The 25,976-nt window shown below is 38.4% G+C and overlaps 1 protein-coding gene across 1 annotated transcript in view; it reads left to right on the top strand.

Moving 5' to 3' along the window:
* MYO16 (myosin XVI) overlaps window positions 1-25,976 on the top strand; it is a gene marked incomplete at both ends in the record, with an annotated part of 287,015 nt that overhangs the window by 5,131 nt on the left and 255,908 nt on the right. The window contains 1 exon segment of the mRNA XM_082277664.1: window positions 16,469-16,732. Coding sequence (XP_082133790.1) covers window positions 16,469-16,732 — 264 coding nt within the window.

Here is a 25,976-nt window from a genome sequence, read left to right as displayed (position 1 = left end):
CTCATCTAAATATTAAAAAGTTCTAGATTCATGACACTGGGTGCCAGGAAAGAGATAAAAAATAACTTTTTATATCAGTATGCAGGCATAGAAAATGATACTTAGAAAAATGTATTTTGAGCTGGCAATAAGCCAATTATCTTGGCACATTTGTAATAGTAGTCTATTAATTTGCTAAGCGGGTTTCCAATAAATAAAACTTACCTCACAGTAACACCAACTTTCCTAACAATGACAACCACATAGAATAACATTTGATAATTATATTAAGATGAAGTTTTACATTAAATTGGTATTTGGAAAAATACACTTTGAAATAACAGCAAAAGGAGCAGTATTAACTTGGACAATTGAAGACTATAACATTTCCAACTTTGTATTCAACTAAAAATATGTTCTATTTCTAGTATTTTAGTGGAAATCGCAGTCATCCACCAATTAATTTTTGTCATTATTTTGTTTGCCACTGTAAAAAATCTGTCAGTAAAGAGAAAAATCAGCACTTTTGTGGAAAACTTCACTGACGGCTTGTAAGGAAATTATAAAGACATTCCATATAATTTTGGAATTTAGAGTGCTTTTTTCTTCTAATGTAGTTATTCTGCAACCAGCAATCTAGCCACCCTAAAAATAAGATGAATGAAGATTATAAAGGTCAAAGTACCATATTTTCTCACCATATTGGCACAGCATGTGTGAAGCTTCAGATTCTGATATTATGTTTTTGAGAAGATTGCTGCAAGAACAGAGAGCAGAAAAGAACCCCAAACGAATAACACAACCCCCCCAACCTCTCTATTTCTATTTATGAAATTGTAGCAATATAGCTACTTTTCCTCAAAAAGTTTTTGAAAATTTTGAGACTAGGAGACACGTTTTCAATCAGTTTTTGATCGAAAGTTCCAAATAATCACTTTTTTTTCCTTGTCTCATAAAAATTAATATGCTGTATCACAGTGAATTTTGCACAGTTTCTAAGTTATAAAACCAAACAGAAAATATTTGTAGATAATTCAATTAACACCTGAATCAAAATTGCAACTGTATAAACATGATTATTTTAAAGCAAGTGAAATCTGAGATTGAACTAATTCTAATTTGTTCTTAAACAAATGAAAATAATTAAGTCAGAAAAAGCTTAGTTTGATTTGGAGCAAATAAAGAGTTGCAAGTTTTTTAATATATCATAAAGGAGCACCACCAATTTAAAAAAATGTTGCTTGATAATTTCTTACAAGATGTATTTTCCATTTGTTTGCTTTTGAGCAAATGCCTTCAGTGAAAAGAAAAGCAGTATAAGACCTGCTAAGAGGAATCTGCAAGTTCTACTGTTTTGACTACTGCACATGCCCTCAGCCAAGAGATGGGTCAGTCTGTTGTCACTTGCAGAAAACAAACGCAAGTAGTATGGCCTGAACTGGTTTTCTTGCCAGTGCCATTCTTGTACCCTGAAAGACAGCAGTCCCTGACAACTTCCCCTATCTGTAGGGTGATTTAGAGCGCCCTGACCAAGTCCACTTTAAACCTCTTTTTGACCAGTAAGAATGGGACCTGGCAAGGAGTGTGGACAGGAGGGCACCACACACAAGTGAAGGAGCACTTGGTCATTTATTACTAGCTTTTCATCCAGCTAGAATATGGATGTTCCTATTGAAAGTGTACTTTACTCTCTTTCATTTCATAGTTGATTTTAAAACAAAAAATGTTATTCTCGGAAAAAAGGAAAATATAAAATCTGCTATCTTCAGCTGTAAATCCTACCGTGAATGTCTTTCTATGTAGCATGACATTTCAGAAGAGATGGAAGTAGTATTCAGAGCACATAGACAGGCAATAGATCTGGGCCATACCACCTCAGGCTGGTGGACTCCTGCTGTGGTCCCATTTGGTGCAAATCCTGTTATGAAGTATGACATATAAAATATATATGGGACCTTGTAAAGCCATCTACAGAAAATAGACCAATGTATTAAGGTCATATTTCGAAAGTTAATCGATAGCTTTCAAATGTGATCCCCTTACTATAAAAGGAATCAAAGCTTTCTCCTATAAAAAGTTTCGTAAATGTTGACATCTAAACTGGGGAAGGAGGGAAGCAGGCATGTAGAAATTTCCTTTTTTTTTCTCTCTTTGTGGGAAGAAAAGTACTTTTGTCTTTAGGTAGTTTATTGCAGGAGACCCTAAAAAACCACATTAAAACAATGTATTCCTTACTCAACAATCATTTTATGTGAAAGGAGAGACATTTTATATTTAGATTGCACATGAATTGAATAGCTTGTTTTTCAGGTGCTTTCCTTTCAACACAATTGTTTGATTCTGTTAGCTGCAGTACTAATGTTAGTTGCAGAAGTGGTATGTGTAAATCATATAGACATAGTCAAGAAAAGTAAAGCTCTTAAGGCAAACTAAATTACTTAATTCCTCTTAATCTCCAATAAATATATAGATTTATTGTGTCTTGGAGTGACATTTTTCTGTCTTGTGAGCAGTAATGTCAGAGTTGCAATAATAATTTCTACTTCAGTTTGATTTCTACTTCAGTTTCATCAACATCTGTGAAGCATTTTTCATGTTCTTCCCGTTACTTCTTCAGTAAGGGTGCCTGAAGATTCATGTAGACTAGGAGTCCATCCTTTGACACATCCTTTGCTTTTTTCAGTTGGTCAAATGAGATCAAGCTGATCAGTTTCTTCTTCTTTCTCTTCTTCTTTTTCCTCTTCTTTCTCTTCTTTCTCTTATTTTTCTTGTTCTTCCGCTTCTTTGAATTATCAACCGTATTTCCCCATTGTAATTTAACCCAGAAAGGACATTGCTGCATGTGTTCACAATCAAATGTCATAATGCTTATCTTCACTTTGGTTTCCTAGTATATACATGCCCATACAGCTGTCGTATAGTAGTATATGACCACAAGTGTAATACTTGATGGCAGGTGTGGAGGGTGACCTTAGAGACTTTTGTAAACTCTTTTGTCAGGAAAGCCACTAAACCTGCTTTCATTGTCACTTACCCGTGAAGATCCAGCTCAGACTAGCAACCATCCTTGCTCTTCTAACCTTAGCCAGGCTTACCTAGGACATGCCCAATAGTTACCCGCCCAGTGCAAGGGAGAGAAGCCTTTCAGATGCCAGTCATGTGGCTTTACATGCCGGAAATTCTCATGGGTTGGTTCTTCACTTCACTGAGGGGTTCTCTTTACAGGGCTTTACAGGGCCATTCAGAGATATCAGAACTGAGTGAGGGAGCTGTCCTGATTGTCAGAAACATAGATCTGCTGCGCCTATGTTGCTACTTTTGTGTGGCTGTCCACCCAGTACACCAAATGAGGAATTTTGTGATCTTACCTGTTAATCTCATCCATATGAGCTTTTTTTGTCTTGGTACTCTGCCTAAATTTGCAGTAAAAAAATTAATTTTATTCTTCCATATTCTCTTCATTTTTATGGTATATAACCTTTCTTTTTCCCTTTCACTCTTTAAATTTCTGTTAACTTTTCTCTCCTTAGTCACTGCTTAACTAAGCTATGCATATTTAATTCTTTTCATCCTTCCTCATAAATCAGTCCCTCGGGCCCCAAAATCATTTGTGGTAGTTTCTTTTGAACTGCTCCAGTTTGACTGTCTAGAATTGAATGCAGTATTCCAGATAAGTTGCCTTTCTGCAGAGCGGAGGCAGGCCTGTTTCCAATCCTCTTGCTATTTGAAAACTGAAATGGCAGTCCCTTGATGTGCACAGAACAGTGACCAAAGGCCTACATATTAGCCCTGCTGCAGAGTTTTTTTAGCTCCACTCTGTGGTAAACTACTTTTACATCTGCATTTACTTTACAATAATCTCTGTAAATTATTAGATTGCATGTAGAACCACAGTTCACTTGGCATAGGATTTCCTTTCCTGTGTGCTTGCCAGTCCTTATGGCTAGGTCTGTGGACCATTGTTTCCTTTTTGACTTTTAACTCTCTATGATGTATGATACTCAATATCCTCTTTGTCTTGATTCACATACTCCTTTACTAGCTTTTATGTATGCAGGTGTTTGCAAAATTTGATTTATGTATTTTTCTCTTATGTTTTCTCTAATTCTCATATGCTGTATGACTCTTGAACCCTGGCATATTTCCTGACTAAAAAGCAATATCCGAGAATATCTGTGATGAAAGAACTGCCCCAGGTTTTGAAACAATCGGATTTTTTGTTTCTTTATTCAAGCAGTTGGTTGTTGCTGCTGCTGCTGCTCAACTTTTTCAGTATCTTCGGGTGTAGCAACTGTAATTTCGGGTTCCTCTCACTGTGCACCAATGTGTTAATTCACTCTCCCAAATTGCAGATTTACAAGTATTAGCGAGAGTCTTAGTGTTTTTCACTGCTTGTTGTGGTAAGTGCCTGTGTGACAAACCTTTTATATTATACTGTGGTGACAGGAAGAATTTTCCAGTGCATCTCTTCCCAGGTGCACATCCTCCCCTCCTCTGTATCCTATATCTGACAGTGTGGGCTAGAGATCAGTGTATTATTACATCTCCATTTAACGTACTGTAAGGAAATAACTATTATCTTCAAAGCTTAGTTGTCACTTCACAGGTCTTGTATTGCAGCCAAATAAAGACAGCTAGGTCTGTGCAAGGACTAGAAGGAGCTATTTTTTTCTAGAGGTCTTCTCAGCTATTCCTTCTTATCTTTTTTTATTGTCATTTGGCAAGCCCAGATCTTCTTCATTTTCGTTGTGCCTTTGGATTTGGAGCTTATTGAGTTTTACTTGCTGTTGGTGTGATTTACAGCAATTTAGATCATTCAAATATGACCAAATATTCTGATGCTATTTCCTCACAGGCATTGCAAGTGACAAGCATTAATTAGTATTTTTTATTATTCTAACAAATATACATTGCTTGCTTCTGAAAATGCCAAATAAAAAGTGACATAAATTCATAGATCCCAAAGTTATAAGGGTTAGCTCAAACAGCCAATTTTTTTGTCTTCTAAGTTGCCTATATATGGATATGTATTAAAAAATGTGTTAGTGCATTCAGTGTTAGTCAGATGACTGTTTTTTTCTGATTGCTTTAAGCTCTCTCTTCAGATCCTGTCATAGGGACTTGGACTATTTCTTTAAAAAAAAAATTATCTGCTTTATCATTAAGCTTTGGGAAACACATAAGCATATTTTGCTTTGATCTTCCTAAGGAAACAAAGTCTTTGTGATTATGTTACTTGTGTGTGTGCATCTTCTAGTTTTTCTCCCCATGATAATTTCCAAACTCATTACCTAGTTGCAGGAAAATGTTTCAAAACCAGGTTAATCATGACACAATTTACTCAAACAGGTGAGTACTACATTGCCTAGTAATCTTATAAAACTATTTCATTACTGTTAGAAATTGTTATGTGGCTTTTCTACTGTATGGATGTCAGGTTTAGCTTAAAAACCATTATGTCTTGTCATAGAAGGTACCTAGTCATGTCAAGTATCTTGCAAGGAAATCTAAGCATGCTCCAAGTTTCTTTTTCTTGGTGTGCTGGTTTCAGCTGAGGTAGAGTTAATTTTCTTCGCAGTGTCTAGTACAGGGCTCTGTTTTGGATTTGTGCTGAACACAGGATTGATAATATAGAGGTGTTTTTTTTTCATTGTTGAGCAGGCCTTACACAGAGCCAAGGCCTTTTCTGCTTTTGTACAGCCATGCTGGGGAGGAAGTTGTTGGTACATGGGAGGTTGGGAGGAGACACAGACAGGACAGGTGACCCCAAGTGAACAAAGGGATATTCCAGACCACAGGATGCCATGCTCAGTATAAAAAGTAGGGAAGAAGAAGGAGGAAGGGGAGATATTTGGAGTGCTGGAGTTTGTCTTCCCAAATAACCATTATGTGTGATGGGTCCCTACTGTCCAGGACATGGCTGAACACCTGCCTGCCCATGGGAAGCAGTGAATTAATTCCTTGTTTTGCTGTGCTTGTGTGTGCAGCTTTAGCTTTCCCTGTTAAACTGTCTGTATCTCAACCCATGAGTTCTCTTTTACCCTTCCAATTCCCTCCCCGATCCTGCTGGTGAGGTAGTGAGTGAGTGGCTGTGTGGGGCTTGGTGGCCAGGCTGAAACCAGGGCACTTGGGTGAAATGCAATGCCACGCACACTTTGCACCACTTACCTTGTTTGCAGGAAAAGAAAGATAAGGTGGCAGTGGGAAAAGCTTCAGAGGGTGTGTCTACACTTCAGAAACAATGAAGGAAAGGCATTGGACCTCTGATGTTCTACAGCATTGTTATTTAGCTCACTGGATAATTTTTGAAGTGTCCCTACTAGTCCTCTCTATTGCAAAGGCTATGGTTGGTATCTAGAGATCTCTCCCAATAGACAGGGCAGATGAAGTACCCCCACATTGTATGTTCTATCCCCTGTGCAATCTTCCATCTACTTCAAAAGGCTTTGTAGCCTCAAATACTGCTCCCTGCCTACGTATACCCTCCTACTACTTACTAGAACATATATAAACACTTTTGTGTTTATGTTGTAAAATACCTTTCTCCGTTGCAGTGCAATCTTCACTTTAGACACTGTGCAAAAGCCACAAAAAAAGATAATTATGTCTTAGAGCACAAGAGCACAGCATAATTAAAGGAGAACTAAGCCTGTGTGCTGTGCTGTCTAGATGTGTTTTGTTTGTTCTGCTTGAACCTTCGCTAGTGAACATGAGCTGGTATACAACATTTAACTGACAAGCTTTTTTTTCTTCTGTTCCTCTTTTTCTCTTTTTCTTTTTTTTGTTGCCCTTTTTTTTCTTTTTTTTTGGTCAGGGAATACTGGAATACTTATACCCTAAGTTTCATGGCTGACTGCTCAAAAGTCCAAAAGAGAAGTGTTTCAACCTATTGTCTGAATAGTCATTATTTGAAGATGCTACAATAAAGCCCTGAATCCGCCTTGAGCACAGACTTTTGTCTTCAAAAATCTCTTCTGGGATAGTCTATGAGATGAATGGGTTAATGTGTTTTACACATATCTGAGACTGTGCAGTCTTTCTAGTTGGAAACTCTAGTGCTCCAGAGCAGACAATGGTGTCATAGTTTTTTCACGAAAGGTTCTGATGTTCGCCAGAGAAATTGCCTGAAGTATGCTGGGCTTTGTGACTGCACCTTTGTCTCATCCTCCAAGGGAGTACAGAAGGATGATGGCAGTAGAGAGGAGATGGAGATAGCAGCTTTACCAAAATAAACAGTATGAGCTTGACCAGATAGTGTATTTTCATTTTACTTGCCTTCCTGTAGTTTCTGGATGTGATCCACAGATGAGGACTACTGCTCTGGGATCTACAGACTTTCTTGCAGACCATTCATACTTGTGAATTCTCCACATCAAAAACAGACACAAGAAATGATTTTTTTTTTGTTTCTAAAAGATGGGAAGAACCCCATACATATCTGTTTGTAACCTGTGTTTTATTGCACTTAAGGCTAATGCACAGGCAAGCAGTTTGGCTGCATTTGTTGAATAAGCTGGCACACCGTTAATGAATTTTACCTGGAACATAAAATCTCCATATGTCACAGACTGCTCCATGACATAAATCACAAATGACAGTGCAGAGCCCTCCGTTATATTTAATTAGGTATTATTCAGACTTTCTTCTATCACTGCAATGGCAAGATCCCAAACTGGTTGATTCTTTGATTTAAATATAATAAATTTTTAGAAAATGGCACTGTAACTTCACTGAATTGCTGACAGATAGATAACAGAGTCTGTTAGGAAGCCTGTAGAGTTGATAAATAGCACCTGATAAGTAACTTTTCCTTGGTATCAAGCTGGAAATTGATTGCAGTTCCTACTTACCAGTCTGGTCACATTGAAAGGCTCTTGAAGAGCAGCATACAGGAATAGCATTTTATAAGAGGATGGGTGCTTGAATGTGCTCAGGATTGCTCTTCAGCAAAGACAGAATTGGATGTTAAGCAGAAATTGAGGAAGCTTTGTATCGTGTCATTTAAGAGCCCTAACTTTCTAATTACATCCAAAAGAAGCTCTGGGGAGCCAAGAATAGGAAAAGCACATCAGCTCCTTTACTGCAATGTAATTTATTCTCAGAGGACTTGGCATTAATTGAATTCTTTACATTCTTTACAAGGTAAATAGTTTGCACGTATACTGCTCCCTCATGATTATCTGCTTTTGGGGTGGGAATGGGAACCATGAAAAAAGAAAAAGGACCAAGTCCATTACTACGGTGAGTAGATCCGTACTGACCTGATGGAAGCCTTTCAGCTGTGGAAGTCAGGCTGAGTGGTTACAAGCACCACCCTTCACTCACAGCTTAATAAATGTAATGGAGAGGCTGTTCAAATGGTAAGTAATTTTCCCTGTGCTGAACAAAGGATTTTCAAATCCACGTATTTTGATGCTGACCTTAATGTTTCAGTTTGAGATGGATTTAAACTAAGCTAGCCTTTTCTGTGGCTATTCTTAGCCACATTTCTTTTTGAAACTGTAAGATCAGTAGAAAATACATAATAACTTCTGATTTCTAAAGAGAGCACCCGTAAAAAATGCATTGATCTGTGATTCAGACACAACTTCAGTTACACAGTAGTATTTATATCACTGATTTCATATGGAATTCATCTCAGTTTCTTAAATACTAATAAATTGCTATTTCTAATTCAATTTAAATAATACATTTAAATAATAAATTTAAATAATATGCGTTGTTGGTAGAAGAAAATCCTCCTGTATAGTAATGTCATTATGTATAACAGCAAAGTGCATTACTGAAAGGGCCAGTGCTTTGATTTCTGGTCTGACTTCTGTTCACGAACATGGAGTGCGCATTAATGTAGCTTTTTGAACTGGATGAACCTGCACTGATTTACACCATCCGTGTATCTGAATCTGTAAGTGCCAAAGCACTCGCTGCTCATTGCATGCCTTTCCCACGTTGGCAAACTCCGCACACCACATACCTTTGTTAGTACTGTGGTTATGGTTAGCTAGCCAGCTTTAGAGCTGCTGCACTGTCTTTGTGAAAAAAGTGCCTTTTTTTAATTTGTTGAATGAATGCTAATCTATTTAAACATTTATTGAAGTTGTTGAAATTTTGAACTATTTTATCTTTCTGCAATTCAGGACAATTTCAGTTATCTGAATTAGAATGTAGGTGTTTCATTGCAGTTGTGAAAAGGGCCTGATATCATATCTTTGGCAAGGATAGACCAAGATGGGAGCTAGGTGTCAAAGGATCCAAACTAAACAGTGTATATGTCGGAGTGTTTTTTACCCTTTTTGCTTTAGTTAAATTTAACTGCTTAAAGGCTATGGTTTTGGTAGCAGTGTCAAGCAGATACATTCTCGGAATCTCAGATTACCATTTTTCCAGGTGCTTTAAACCTTTTTGTTTCAATGCTATAAAGACCATAGTCTTGCAAATACCCAGGACTTCAAATATTCATTGTTTAAAATATCATACAAGTCAGCATGTTTGCATAAATGAAGGTAAGCATGTCTCTTACTATTTTGAAAATTGTAATTTTAAGCATTATGCACCATCATTCCCTGTCACCTTATTTGAGATGCTCGCTGCATTAAGCAAAGTCAGCAGTTTGATTTGTGTGCTTGCCTTTAATGAAAAGTCACATGTAAAGTCAAAATACAATATGTCTGAGCAGAGATGTGAGCCTGTGTGAACATGTATGTAGGCATTCAGCTTCACATTCTGGAAATGCCTCCTGACCTGTGACCCAGATTAGACAGGGACATAATCACCCCCATGTAATGTGAATTACCATCTGAGGTGCATTTTTTAGGATGACTAGTCTCCCAATTTAAATACCTGAGCAAGTGACTAAAGTTAATTGTCATAAAGCCACAAGAAGCAGTATAAGGGAAAGCAATATCAATATGGTTTCTGAAAAGAGGTATGACAAAAATGTTCCTGCTTACTGTAAAGTTACTTGAGCTCAAATCACCTGCAGGAGATGGAGGAACATTTCTGTAACAACCACATTCGTCCTCTCTGTTTATGTCCTATCATCCTTCCTGTTCTCTTCATTTTGTTCAGGAGCTAGTGCTTGTAGTGTCAGAAAATATTCCTTCTCTCCTCTTCACGGTAAGAACCAGTGACAATTCAAAGCAAACCGTTCCTCTTTAGTCAGAAATCGCTTGTTTGTACAGGCACGATCAAAACTGTAATTTGTCTTGTGATGCAGATGTCAAGCTCTCTGGGAGTAAATTGCTACAATTTTATGAACATGTTGTTTTAAAACAATGATTCTTCTCTTTCTTGTGGTTCATGGTGGACCCAGTCAGTGAAGCAGCTCTTCACTAGCAAGCATCCTTGAAACAATTTTTTCTTTTATTTTTTTCTGTTTGGTACAGTGGTAATGACTTCTTTTGTCCTGTACTAGTTAGTAATCAATGCAATATGGTAAAAGTTTCTCTGGTTTTGATATTTCAGTGTTTTATAGAGCTTTTTATATTGTGTGCTTATACAGAACATGCAGACCTTAAAACTATATACGTACTGGCAATCACGTTTATTCTAGTTTTTTTTTGTCTGGAACATCCCATTAAATAAATGATAACCTGGTGAACCTTTCCAGTTTTGTGGGTGACACTGCCAGTGTGTTCTCCAGTGCAGTATACCATGACCATCACAGTGACCTTGTCGAATCCCTGCACATCAGTGTAATTTGTCATGCACTGAGGCAAGAACTGCATGAAATAATCTTCAAATCTGATATCTTATGTCATGAGATATAAACTCTTAAGCAAATAGATTCAGAAGGCAACCTTTTTCCCTACCCACAAATCTTTCCTCCTGTTACCCTACTGCCTCCTGACCAGCACAGTGAAAACCAGCCCTGGTTGGAATCATGTTTTCCACCCATCTTCTGCTGTTTGAATGGGGCTTATACAGTGTTCTTGTACCAATTCAGTGTTGCAGTTTGTGCCAGTTTTCCCATGTGTGGAGAAGGAAATGATGGACAGACCTACTGCTCATGTTACCTTTTTAGGAGGCTCTAATCGCTTTGCTTTTGAGTCTGACTGTGACTGAGTTGTCGTTCTCTAAGCAGTAACTGTTTCCATCCACCTAATAAAGTTACGGATTTTAGCAACTATTTTTTCCTGGAGGGTTTCTTTACAGCTGAAGCTGTTGCTGCTGTTGGCATGCTCACTTAGGACGGAGTAGTTGGCATACTTCGAATGGGAGAGCTTAATCCTGAGGATTGGGTTGACAGAAACTTTGGGCAGTTCAAGAAGGGAAGTGCATATTTTCATGCCTGAGGAAGACTAACCCCATACCTCAGCACAGGCTGGGAGCTGACTGACTTGAGCCGCAATCCTGCTGAAGAGTGTGCAGAGGTTACAATGGACACAAAGTTGAACGGAAGCCAGCCCTACGCACTGATAATAAATCAGGCAAACCACACAGTGGGCTATGTTTGGAGGAGTTTGGCCAGTGGATAGAGGGAACTTACTGTCTGCTTGTGAAACTGCACCTGCAAATATGTGTTTAATCTTTGTCCCCCCAGTGTGAGATGGACATTGAGGCAATAGAATGAGACAAATGGAAGGCTACTGGGATAGCAAACAGAAATGACAAAACTGAAGTCTTCTCAAAACTGACAGTAGTAACAAGAGATAATGGCCACCAAAAGAACCCAAGGCGTTTTTGATAAAAGTCAGTGCAGCACTTAAACAGTTTACCCAGTACTTGTAGAACCCATTAATAGAGGCTTTCAAGACTGGTAGACAAAACAGTTATCTGATCCAGTGTTAGTGAATAACCTCATGCTTCATGTGGTACTAAGCAATCCACAGAATTTCCTCCAGAGGCATGTCTGTGTTTGAGTTGAGCTCTCTCAAGGTGTGAAAGAACCTCTGCCTCTTTTGCCATCATCAGTTCCCCTGCTCAGTAGGACCACAGAGCAGAGATCTGCCTGGTTCTAAAACTGGAACTCAATGTTGAATGCCTCAGAGATGAGCACCTGAAAGATTAATTCAGGGAGCTTGCCTTGTCTGCATTTCTACTATGTTTTTTAATCCAGGCCTAATCTAATGAGGCTGCTGACCTGCAGCTGTTATACCCGCAGTTAGATACTGATCTCATCTGGGCTGTATCAGGTTCCAGATGTGCTGAGAATGCCATCTGCAATTCATTACTTCTCAGCTGAGACCTGTGCCCAAATGGATCAAGAGTCCTTTTCTCAATTGGCCTGAATTGTTTTGACTCTGGCCACACGCTGGGAGCTGCTGTGTGAGGCCAGTTCTAACAGTCAAGCCCTGTTCTTCACAGAGCAACTAGACAAATACTCGTACAGGCTGAAAGTCATCCCAGGGGAGAGGCAGAGGACAGTGAGCCAGGCATATCCTTCCTGAAACTGGAATCTGCCTGTGAGAGCATCTTTTCTGTGCTGTGTTTGATCAAGATGTTAAACTGATTTGTTTGATTTCTTGCCTTGGATGAGGAGAGCAGCGTGATGGCAAAGACGTCCTACAGCTTGCATCAGTCTTACTTGTGATATGGCAGTGAGCACTACCAGTTCCTCCTAAGAAGAGAGACTGCACATGAGCTAAGCTCATGAGGAAAAGCAAAGATACCATTAAACTCTTTGGTTAGCAAACAGTGCAGATTTACAGATATGACGAGGACAGCAGACACAATTTTCAGCTTCAGCTGAGTTTTCAAAATATAAACATCGAATTCAGTTGCAGCCTTTTGAAACTCAGGTGCGTGGCTGTCAGCATCCTTGTTGACAGACGGAATGGGGAGTCCAGACAAGCGTTCCAGGAGCCTTTTATTATTTTATTTCGGCATCACTCTCACAAGAGATGGTACCGGGCTCATGCATCCGAGACATCCAAACACTTCCTGGTTGCAAAGCATTCTTAAAAGTTTCTTAGCCAATCAGCATGCTTCTAAAAGTTACAGAAGGCTGCCTTAACCAATTGATAATAGCGCACGTGCGACTGTTGAATACAATGCTGGCTTGTTATGCCTTGACATAACAAGGCACAATATCCCATTATAAGGCTTAAACTTATCTGTCTTGCTAAGCATATTTTTTTGCAATTCCAAAATCTATCTAGGCCAAACCTAGAAATGCTAACCATTGTTTTAATGTCCTTGGTGCTGCATAACTGTATCTTCTTCTAGTTTTCACAGGCAAAGCTGAATCCTAAATCCTTTTGCTGTATTTTCTGAAGCCTGCTTTTATTTCTCACACCTAAAATCCTTTCTGTGGGGTTTGCCCAGCCCCTGCCCTGGAGGGATCTCTGCTGAGATAAGAGATTTCGTAATCTCCCAGCAGGACTCCCTTGAAAGGCAACCACTTCTTAGGTCACGGCGAGAAAAGACAGACCCACAATCCTTTAGGAGACCCCATGCAGATCCTTTGTAACCCATTGGCCTTCACCCATCCCCTGTATCCCTTTAAAAGCTAAGGCCTCTGCCCCTGTGGGACAGAGAGAGCTGTCGTCCCTGGCTTTCTCCTTCGCCAGAGTACGGACTGACAATAAAGCTGCCTCTGTGCGGAACCAGCCACACGGGCCTCTCACCTCTCTCTCTGGTCTGGCTTGGCCTGGAGGCTGCCCTGCAGAGCTGAGCTGGAATCACGAGCTGATATCACTAAAGAGCTGACAGTCTCTGCAAGGGCCCCTCTGCCAGCAGCTGAGGGAAGACACCGGGCCTTGGGAAGGCGATTCCTTTCGGGACCATCTCCCCGGACCGGTCATCTCTTCCTGGGTCAGAGCCACTGACCCAACCACCAGCTGTAATACCTTTCCACCTTTTGTGTTTCCCCACACATGGCTACTCCTTCTTCCCTTCATAAAGAAGGAATGAACAGAGCAGGGGTGGGCTCCCAGCTGTGGGCAAAAACGGTTTAATGCAGTGAGCTGGTTTTCCCTCTGTGGCTGTGAGCCTTGCTGGCAGGCACTATAACCACATTTAGAAGTGTTAGGATATAAGCTTAGGGTGTTACAAGCCAAAAAGCCTGTGTAGGCTAAAGGCTTGGCTACTGAAATATTTTATACACAGCAGAACACTTCTAATAGAAAAGACTTGAAGTTTGCTTTTTCCACAGTCCTATAATGAGAGAAAGAAGATGCAGTTGCAAACTACCTCAGGCTGAGTATGGTCTGAGTGTAGCTCTTCTATGGGATTGAATCCTCTGAACACTGGGATTGAAGCCAGGAATAAAGTTACATCTTCTGCAGCATTACAGAGCTACCCTTTCATTTCCTTGTGTCTCCCAACAAGGAAATAAAAGAAATAAAACATATAATTTTTGCTATGAAATGAAACATATCATTTAATGTCAAGTGGAAAATTTTGTTTTATACAGCAGTAGTTGTTGGCTTTGACATGCCAGAAGAAAGGGTTTGTATTTTGGCTTAATGCAAGCCAATACTTGTTTCCAATTTTTAGTTTTACGACTCATGTTCTTCTAACTAGAAGGGCATGCTAAGAAAGGAACAGAAATTACAAGGAGAGAGTAGCCTATGTTAAAAGTAATTGACTGAATTGTAATTGACATGCAGAATTGTATTCTGTGTCTGCTTCTGTCATAGATTTTCCCAACGAGACACTCTGGGCACTTTTTGGATAAATGTGTGCTTCTCAGTTTTGGGAAGTCTTGTTTGAGACCTTGGCTTGTAACTTACAGTAAATACATACACTATCTAATAGAATATATAATACGTAATATATTATTTGTATTATCTTCTATTTATGAAATAATATAACAAATTATTTAGAAAAAAACATATAATGTTATACATAGAATTCATAGAGTGACTGGTATGCAGACCTAAGACTATTATTTTGATAATATTTTATTTTGGAATTTTGATATATAATAGGTTATAGGATAGAATGCCTTTAAAGCAAACCAAAACACTTTAAGAAAAAACCACAAAATTCTTGAATGGGACACCCAAAATGAGGGATTTAAAAAGAAAATAATTGTTTTTCAGTTCCTTTGTAGAGAATGCAGATAAGAATGTTCTGTTGTCCTTTTTTTAAATGAAAAAAAATATGTATTTTTGATGTTTTTATGTGCTGTGGTGATGTGAGCTGTACAAAATCCTGTCAGGAGATTGTTAATTATGCCTTCAGAGCAGGGTTTGAATGGTATTCAGTAGAATAAATAGGCATCAACCAAGGAGAAAACAAAATGGTCATTTAGTCAGCACTACTCAGGTGTGCCCTGAATGAGATAGGGATCCTTTGATGATGTAACTACACAAAACAGGTAGACAATATAAGGTCTAATTAAAGTTGCACAGTAATGCTTAATTTTGGTATTTCTTAACTTCCCAAGGTGAATTGAGTCTGCATTTCCTTCAAAAGGTCTTCCTTCAAACTATGGAGAGAAAACCTCCCTCATTTGGGCTGCTGTCAGTCCTTAGAAATTACAAATTTGAGCACTTAGCCCCCATATGAAGGAAATTCATATATGTAAAGTAGAACATGAGAATCAGAAGTGATGGCGTGGTCTGTGGTCTGTAGCCACCACATCAAAAGGCCCTACTGCAGGTAAGTGGGCACATTTTTGATGGATGTGGCTTCACCTTCAAGGACTTGGGCAATAAAATTATCTGACAGTCCACTACCCTCCTTTTGTAACATAACAGTCCCCTGAAAAGCAATTAGCAGCACTCAGTCTCCTACGGTCTTTGCTTTCAGTGGAAAAGAGAACGTACTTGAACATTAGTGTTATTGCGATGTCAATAAAAATACCATATTTAATGGTAAAAACAAAAGAGGAATCTGACTTCAAGGTAGTGCTGGGAATGTTAGGAATAACTGATTCAACTGATTCACATTTGTGATTGGTTTCTGCATGAAGGTTTCAGTATCTGATGGTTTCATTAGAAGGATCAGTTTTGAGGGCTCTGTACTACAAAAAATAATTAAAAATAGAAAAAAGTTATACATGTGATTAGGAATCTGAAATGACTCTGATGTTTTTAAGAGGTAGTTGCCTGAGTGCCCACTGCATGCTAATGAACTCTTAAAATTATGATATGATGATTTTTCTTCTCACTGAATACAGGAATTTGCCAACCTAAAGCAAGATAAAAATTATTAAAAAAGAAGCATGGGCATCAATCTAGCATTACTCTTCATAGTAGTTTCTTGTTTGTAAGCAAATGCGACCCACTTGAATTGTTTTGAAGTATTTAGGTATTTTGCCCATCACACGTTGGAACTTTCAGACTTCCTTCTATTCACATTTGTTCACATGAACTTAGCCAGCTTTTTAAAAATGCATCAGTGATTTATTGGAATGAGTTATGTGTTGTTTTCAAAAAGTAAATGAAAATGACATAGATTCTCTGTAGTCAGTCTTGGTCAAGTAGGAGGAGCTCACATGATGGACTTACACATGGTTAGAACAACAAAATAGTTGGTGGAGGTTTCATAGCACGTTTGAAAGCATGATCTAAACTTGCTTGTGTTTAATTTCTTCCAGGCTGTTTCCAGCTATGTAATGTTTTTCGGACCCATGAGATGGAAATTGAGCAGTGCTTGCTGGAGTCCCTTCCCCTCGGCCAGCGGCAGCGGCTGGTCAAGCGGATGCGCTGTGACCAAATAAAAGCATATTATGAACGAGAAAAAGCTTTCCAAAAACGGGAGGGCTATGGAAAGAAGCTGAAACATGGAAAGAATCAACGAGTTCGTTTTAATCTTGCCGATATGATACAGGATGCAGTCATACGTCATGATGATAAAGAAGGTACTTATTAATGTTGTACGATATTTTCCTTTGTACAGTTAAAGCTCCAGGGGAGGAGCTTACTTGTTCTGCTCACCTATCTTTAGGTAAAATACAAAATACTAATCATAAAGTGATTGTCTCAATACAATATGCAAGCATGTATTGCATACAACATATTACAGCTTGTTACTGAAATGAGCAAGGTGTGGAGAATAAACCCTCAGAAACCTAATGAATTTATTTTGAGATTAATATAAACTAATATCTTTCAAAGCAAGTAAGGACTATGATTCTGTGATTATATGTGGCCTCTTACATACTTACATGAGCCATAGAATTTAGCACAAGTTACTTTGAAAATTAGGTTCTCATTTCAGCCAAAATCTGGAGTAAGGGATACTGCTGTTAGTGACACTGGAGTGTCTAGAGCAAGGAGATGATGTTGACCCATAGTCACACCAGATAGAAGGTCATCTCTCTGTTTGTGAAATTATGTTTATGTCCTTTTCAAATACATAAGGGTTCTGTTTTTAGTTTCCTGGCGTTGTCTGAATCCCTGGTGCAGCTGATAGTAACCTGAGGAATTCGTAATTTACTCCTCAGAAGTAAACCAAACCTTGCAGTAAGAGTCTCCCAAGTTTTAGAAGTCCCCAGAAATCCCCATAGTGTTGTGTGGTGGGGAGGGATGTAAGAAAAGATCTGATACAATGTTGTTGGCACCTCCTTTGCAAAAAGATTTTATGGCAGTTCTTTGTAATCACCTCAGCGTAAAAAGGGGACACTCTGAGGCAGACACACATCATGCAAAAAAGTTGACAAGTTTCTCCTAATTTTTATCAGTCTTATTAGGTATGTCTTCTTTACTCACTCCTGAATCTTCATTGTATTGTGCGTTTTCTCTATCATTGCTTATCACTGAGGTAGAGTCCTACACATTTAGATCTTTAGAGGAAATGGATCAAAATGTTCTTTTCAAGTCAGTGCACAGGGCATTATTTATAACTAAATTATAAATAAAATTCACAACCTTTCATTGCACTCTCCTAGAGTGTGTAGGAATGATAAAGGAAGATCTTCTTCTATGTTCCCATAGCTCCATCTTTCTTTAAAAACCAAACAGAATACTAGGTATGACTTTTAACATTCTGTAAAAGTCAGATACTTGAGGCTATTTCTGACATTCACACTGAAGAAATGTAGGTTGTTTACTGCAGTGGAGTAGGGCATCAATGATGTTTTGTGTTGCCTATACTTGGCCTTGAGCTGCATCTGAGTCAGAATATAAAGTTCAGCAAGTGCTGAGACTGAATAACGTAAGCAGAAAGGGAAGATACCTCAGGCAGACGAAAGAAAAGTTGAGGAAAACCAGAAATGGTGTCCTGCACTTGAAACAGATAAAATAGGTCCCCAGAAGCAAGGAGCTCAAATAGCCTGCAGATAACATAGTCCTGAATTTGTTGCCTATGGTCCTTTCCCATGACTATGAAAGTGTGTGATTGTTGTCTGTAGGCAGTTTGGGGACCTGCAAGTGCCTGTCTGATGTTTTTTAGCCAAATGTTCCCAGGACCTGTTTGCTTTGGGGTGAAAAATGCTATATTAAGAATGATTATCATAAAAAAAAAAAAACCCAAACCAAAACAACAACAACAAAGTTTAAACTTACAGACATGAAAGCCGCTTTCCTTCTACTGTTGCTGTGGAACACCCAACCGTTATTCTTTAGTGAATATACCTACGTTAAAATTTCTGTTCAAATTAGACATGTTCTTTGGTAATAAATATCACATCAATTTACTGTGTTTGGTCTTGTTTTATGGAGGATGTAAAGTAGATCCCTTTCAGGTAAAACTGTATTGGAAAATGTGGTTTGGAAGTACAGCTAGTGCCCCAAAACAGTCATGAGTCAATCCATAAGGCTCAGCTAGACACAGCCTGAAGTAATCCCACTGAAACAGGTATAGCTGGGCAAGTTGGGCTTTTGCTACCACCCATTTCTCTTGTGTATTTAATCATATTTTAAAATGTGCTCAGCAATCAACAGCATTCAATAGGTGTAAAAGACAGCTAAGAAAGGTGTTTTGCAGTTCTATTAATGAAATGCAAAAAAATGTAGTATAGAATGTGAAAAGAGGGCACAACAGTACAATGGGATAGAAGTAGTTGTCCAAGTGAAGTCCAGTGGTCCATTTTTGCTGGTGTATCATAAACTATATAGACTAGACAGCACATTCTGAAGTGGTGAGTTGTAGCTCTGGTTTGGTATGTGAGATAAATTGGATACCATTAATATATATAAAAAGATGAATTTATAATGTGGCTGGTGCAGAGACATTTCACAAGTCAGTCTGGTCAGAATTTCACTCTTGCAAATTCATTGTCTTTGTTATTAATGAAAAATGTAATATATCTTCTCCAAAATTACTATAGCAGCTGCTGCTGGGCACCAAATGCATTGCTGTTACTGCATGCTAACAGGAGTGATCATTAGTTTGCTCTAAAATTAATTTTAGAATGGGCTTTGAGAAATTTTTACTGGTGATCTCCTTTGTCTCAAATTTAAGAATGAAATATATGCTCATTTGATTTCTCAGTAAGTTAAAAACTAGTGAAATGATGTATCTTTGCTCTTTTTGGAGACATTTGAAATTATTAACTATATTTTTTTGTTATTATTCTTAACTGTTCTTCAGTATTTTATCTGACCCAGGGAGATTGAAGGGGAATCCTCCTTCTCTGTCTCCTTGCAGCATCTCTCTTTTAATATGTTTTTACTGCTGTTGATGGGCCACATTCACCCACACTACAAGCAGTGAGCATTTTGGGAGATTCTGCAACTATTAACTCTCAGTGTTGACATATATAAAAGCAGAAGCTGATGATTAAGTGAGTCCACTGTTTTTTGACACTGATTTTGTACATCTTTACAGCTGGCAAGGGAATACCTCTAGTTAATTTTCCTATAAATCCTATGTATTTTTCTTCTGTGAGATGTTAAATCCCTAATAAAAATGGACAGCAGGAAATTTATCTTGCTGACGTCAGTCATAAAAATGTACTGCAAAATGGGAGATGCAGCCAAGCAGGCTTCTGCATTCCATTCCTTCCCACTGTGGACTAGGCATGCTTGCACCTACATGTGGGATTACCATGTGGACTCAGATCTTCTCTGATACACACAGGTCATACATCAGTATTTGCTAAGCCTACACATCAGCTGAGACTCATCTACAAGCAACTAGGAAATGAACTGAGCGTTAAGGAAATAAACTGAGCAAGTCCCAGTCTGAGTTTCTACTTCAAATACAAGGTAGTCAAATGGATCTTTTTTGTGTTTGGGCCTCCGGAGAACAAGGGGTATGCATCCTTCCTGAGGCAGTCATGCAGTTGTTGGCACTGACAACAGTGAGAAACAGTGGCTGCTTTGAATAAATGTGAACTGATAGATAAGCTTGCTACAACTAAAACAGTAGCTAAAAGTGGACGTGACAGTCCTGTACCTGAAATCTAACATGGGGGGAAACTAAAGGACTGGCTTGAGTTTCTATCATCTTTTGGTATATTCTGTAACCCACCTTCTCAGTCATCCTGCAGCATTACTCAAAATGTAGTATTGTCAGAAAATCTTTGTATGTAGTAAGTATATTTTGTTAGAAAACCTCTAAATTGTAATGCAGTCATGATGTGTACCATAAAGTCTGCCTGCTGTCAGGTCGGGGTAGGTCAGGGTACAAAGTGCAGAGGGCCATCAGATTCAGTCTGGAGACAAAAGAGGTACTCCTGTGAAAATCAGCATTACAAGGCAAATGCAGATTCCCTAAACCCTATTTAAACCCATTTCATCCTTCTGATGAGCAATATGCTGATTCCGTGACAGCATTGTGATTCTAAATAGCAGCAATGCCAGAGTGAGTGAGTATTAGCATAATGCTGAGTCTCTAGTAATGATTCTTGGTCCTTTAGTATTGACTGCTTGGTTCAGTCAGCCCTCCTCAACTCTCCCAGAGCTTCTTCCTAACCCTGCAGAGCCGCCAGTGTGACCCTTTGCCTTTAGAGATAGAATGCTGGGGACAGCCTTACTCTCCCTTCTCTCACCAGGGCATGTCAGGAAAAGGTGATTTAAAAAGCAGATGATACCAATATCCTACTTTTCCTGCAGTGTTCACTGTCGGGGGAGGTCTCCCAGGACTGGGTCCTAGCCCCAGCTGATTGACTGCAGAGCAGTTTCATAGTGCAGGGAAGAAAACAGGAATCCTGTCTCACTTCCCCTCCTGTGATGCCAGTATCGCCAGGTGTGTGAAAGATGTAATATTGTGAGATGGGTAGTATCTTGATACTTTAAAGGTTTGGAATAATCAATATAATGGAAGGCATTATTTAGTATTATTAGTTATTTTAATGAGCACTGTATAATGTACAATGTTACGATAAATTTCAGTTACATTAAGTAAAAGGGTGTGTAAGTGAGCATAAAAGGGGGTACAGGTGGGGCTGGTGCTGAACTGTAATTTACATCTGAACAGCTTTGGGCCATAAAGAGGGCTCGGGGAGGGGAAACAAAATCTATTCAAAAGAAGGATGTATCTTTAATTTAAGGTGGCAATGAGTTCACCATTAGCTTTCAATAGTTAGGAGAATGTGTCAGAGATGTTATAATGATCCTTCCTACTCCTGGAAAAAAAAATAATCTGAAACAGAAAACTGAGGCTGAAACTGAGCTGAAATAAACCAGGTTTTTATTATGTCCTTGCATTGTTTTCAAATCTACTAACTGACTTCTTATTTTTGCATCTTATTACATTAGGCTTGCTTATGCTTGCTTTACTGTCCTTTTTCCAGTAGAAACAGCTTGGTTGGTTACACACAAGATATCCTGGAAAGCAGTGGATTGCACTGACTGTGTCTGGCAAACATATCAGGGCAAACTTTCTGATCCTCACCAAACAGGTTTGACCTTGTCAGCAGTCTTTTTAAACAGCTGGAAGAAGCAGGGTGTGGGCAGTAGTGACAGGAGTGCAAGGCTGCATTATGTGAAACCTGTTGTCAGGCAACAGTGTGCAACACAGATTTCTTAGCAAAAGTGTGCAACACAGACTTCTTAGCAAACCCCTGTATAATTAAGAAGAACGGGAATATATTCAGGTAGCCTGTCTGCTGTTAGGATTCTGACTTTCAACCTACCTTTTTATGTGCTCGATGATACCTCCTCTTCTCAAACTGATCACAGCTTTTCTGATTTTTGCCTATTGCGCATGCTGGGATGAATGGTTAGGAAGCAAGGCTCCAAGCATGGCAATGCCTGGCTTTTAAAATTCACCAATGCCTTGGGTGAGGATTGCTTTGTTGTGTGTCAGAAGTTCAGAGGCGTCTTTGCTACCAGAAGAGACTGAAAGAGAAAAAAAAGAATGTGTTTACTAAAGACAGAGAATTTTAGTAATAGAAAAGTTTTACAGAAACACAAAGTAATAAAACACATTATTATGCTTAATGTTTAGGAAAGAGGTGAAAAACAAGTGTAACATTAAATCTCTCAGGTTCTTATCATTAAGGCAGAGTTTCCTTAAATTAGGCAAAAATAACTCCATCTTGAGTTTAAAAAAAAGGTGACTGGAAAAGAGAAGGATCTCTGTGTGAAAGTTCAGATTAATCTTTTGTGCCATCCCAAATTATCATAATCCACTCTTATTTGCTTCCACCTTTAAAAATCTTCCTGCCTTGTTTCTTATGATTAATATTTAATATTACCTTCTTTCATTCCATTCTCCTCCCAAAGGTACTTTAATTAGCATTTCTTTTGTATACTGTCACAGCTTCAGCCTTCTGATGAGGCAGGGCTAAAATAATAATAATGAATAATAACAAAGAATAATAGATGAGGAAAATAAAATGCATGGGATATTTATATTATATATATATATATATATATATATATATATATAGACATACACACTTGTTATACATGTGTTATACCAAGGGCATAAAGGCCCAAAATATAAATACTGTTGGTGAATCAGAATTTGGTTGTGTAATCTGAGTAACTGTTCCTAGTTTTCAATGCACTTTTGATTTCTTTTGATTTTACACTTGCTTTTGGGAAATCTCACTTTTAGCAGTTATTCCAACCCTGAGAAGGATAAAATGGCAAACAGTAGCCAGTGTGTTTAGCATGCACAGGTAACCTTCATGACAAAAGAAAGCTCCCAGATAAAAAAAAAAATTAAAGCTTGGGCCAAAACCTGAGTTAGTAAGAAATGAGACAAATAATGATGATTAGTAAGGTGCTGCATAGTGACATCATGAAGAGGGAACCCAAAAATAATCAATTTAATCTAATTTCAGTTTGACGAATTTAAAACTCTGAATGGTCAAGAACATTCAGAACAGAACTACAGGTGAACTAAAATGTATTGCATACTCTGAATTTCCTTATTTTAGCATGCGCAGTCCTTTTTAAAATTTAAATCAAAGATTTCTCAGATCTTATAGTTCTTTGTTTCAGGGTTGTTCAAGCATTATTTAATATATTTAGATTTCAGATTACTATTTACTCTCACTCTAAACTTCATTAAAGCCTATTTTTATCTAACTGGGAAAGCAAATGGAATTCATTATGCATGTAATAATAGGGAGACATCCCCACACAGAGCTATTTTGGATTTTACAGTTAGTTTTCCTTGAATCAGAGGAGGAAAATGTACATTAGACAGTAATCTAAAAGGGACTATTTACAAATGTTGGTTTTCTAGGAGCTATTGTAGAAGAAATCACAAAACACATGTATGATAATTTATACAATTTAATATTTATTGCCCAGTCCTTAAGAGACATAAGCAGTAAACTCTGAACAGTGAAGTCAAGAGACTAATCAGAGCATATGAAATTAATGAAGTACACAAAAATTTTGCAAATTGGGGCTTTTGGAAAGGAAGAAAAGTATATACTGTAAATTAATGCTTTCACAAGACAAATTCATGCATTCTGGACTGGGAATCATGTCTGTAAGTTTGGATGACACTAATGCAGCTGACTGTCCAACATGCTGCTAGTGATTTAATTTGTCCTGTGTATAGAAAATAAAGCATCAATCAACTCACCCACTGATGAAGAAGCTTTTCCAAAGGCCCAGAAGGTAGACACACGTTTCAAACCAGGGCAAGGCTTCAAACCTATAGATTCAGCACGGTTGTTAACTTTCTTTGGCTCCATGTGTGCTGAATTCAGCAACACAGGGCATCTTTTTGTTATGACGCAGGGAAACATAATGCCTTTAGTTATTGGGTAACAGATGTTTAGTAATTAAAGCAGCCCATTTCAAAAGCTATCATAAAATCACAGGGAGATTAAATTTGAATGCATTTGAATTCCTACAGGATTCCATATGTGCTTTTTGTCCATGTGTTTACATTTTTAGTAATTTGGTAAAGCTGAGAACTGGATATTAAATGATTTGTTGTTGATGAAAATATGTATGATTACTAATATAGAACGCTTATTTATTTGGAAAAAGTAAGGCACACAGAAAAAGGAATGACATATCAAAAATGAAGAATAGATTTGAGGGTGTAGATTTAATCATCCCTTTTGTTCTCCACGTGGACTGTCTAACCACAGGAGTGCTTCTGCTCCATGAGTAGTTTTCTCTTAGCTGTGAAATTTTCCTGGTTTGTTTCAGCTGCAGTTTTTGTCTTTGCATGTGCCCAGAACTACCTTGGTTTGAAGAGCTATCCTCTGCCTGTAAGAGGTAGGGAAATAAAGACAAAGCATCCCTCTATTTTGGGTCCTCCTGAGTAGGGAGATTCACACCAAGCGTAATTTATCTGTCTTTTGATCAAATGGAGTTATGATGTTGTCATGAGGTTTTGCCTGTGGATTGCTTTGAGAGCCATTTTTTTCTGTGCATTTCTCTGTCCCACTGACTCTTCTGTCCCCTTCTGTCCACACACCACAGGTATCTCCAGCAGTGTCTGGCCTGGCATGGCTTTCTCCTGGGGAAGGGGCCTGAGAGGCAAATTGGATCCAGCTGGTCTTGCTTACAGTATAGTAAACTGTAGAAAGTGGAATGTATAGCGAACTGTTGTACGAAAATCTCAATGCTATCAGTATGTCTGCTACTGTGTTTTGAAAACAGGAGTATGTACTGGACTATTTGCAGTCCTGTTTCACATGCTTAAGCTGTGAATAAATAAAAACTGAGATACGTGTTTGAAATTCATGATTCCCATTTGGTGGTTTTGGGTGTCTGTAAGTTCACCCTGAAGGATTTGTTGATCATCTCTAAAAGCTGATGCAGAGTTCCTAGAAATTCAGCTTTTGGATTTTTCTTTGAATCACAGATTTCTAAAGTGTAAGAATAGTGTTGCTTGTTTTCTATGTAGGTAAGCCCATTCTTGAACTTTAATCCCACATATCCAAACAAAACCACATTTGATTAACTAGAAATCGTAAGTGTTGCTTCAGTTGCAAGTGTAAAACAAAATATTTTTAAGGGGACCTTTGTGAAAACTCCAATTTTCTTATTTTTTTTAATTTACTTCTGAACATTTTCAAAATTCTTAAATATTTATTTTGGTGGACTATGATATAAAGCTTTTCTGCAGTTGGAAAAGTCAGTGTGTAAATTATTCATGACTTTTAATCAGTCTTATTCAAAAGGCTTTTTGCAAACGAAAATGTCAAGAAAAATTATTTTAGAAGACCATTACCTCTAAACAAGAATCCACCTTTTTAAGAGTGCAATCTGGTCTGAGCAGATAGACATATATCTGTTCTTTTTTATTTCATTTTAAACCTATTAAGCTTATTTATAGTTCCGTGTTCATAGTTTTTTTTTTTTTTTTTTCCCATAAGACCCTCCATTACATTTAAAAATACAAAGTTTCCCACTTGAGCATGTGTTGTGGTTTAACCCAACACATGGCCAGCAGCCAAGCTCCATGCAGCCGCTCTCTCACTCCCCCACCAGCAGGATCAGGGAGAGAATTGGAAGAGTAGAAGAGAACTTGTGGGCTGAGATAAAGACAGTTTAATAGGGAAAGCAAATGCCATACACACGAGCAGCAAAAAACAAGGAATTAATTCACTGCTTCCCATGGGCAGGCGGGTGTTCAGCCGTCTCCAGGAGAGCAGGGCCTCATCACATGTAATGGTGACTTGTGAAGACAAAGTCCAACACTCTAAATGTACACCCTTCCTCCTTCTTCCCCCCTTTTTTGCATACTGAGCATGATGTCCTGTGGTCTGGAATATCCCTTTGTTCACTTGGGGT

This window comes from Coloeus monedula, assembly GCF_965178545.1.
Source record: "Coloeus monedula genome assembly, chromosome: 3".
NCBI classification, from domain to species: Eukaryota; Metazoa; Chordata; class Aves; order Passeriformes; family Corvidae; genus Coloeus; species Coloeus monedula.
This window is presented reverse-complemented; position numbering and strand designations above follow the sequence as displayed.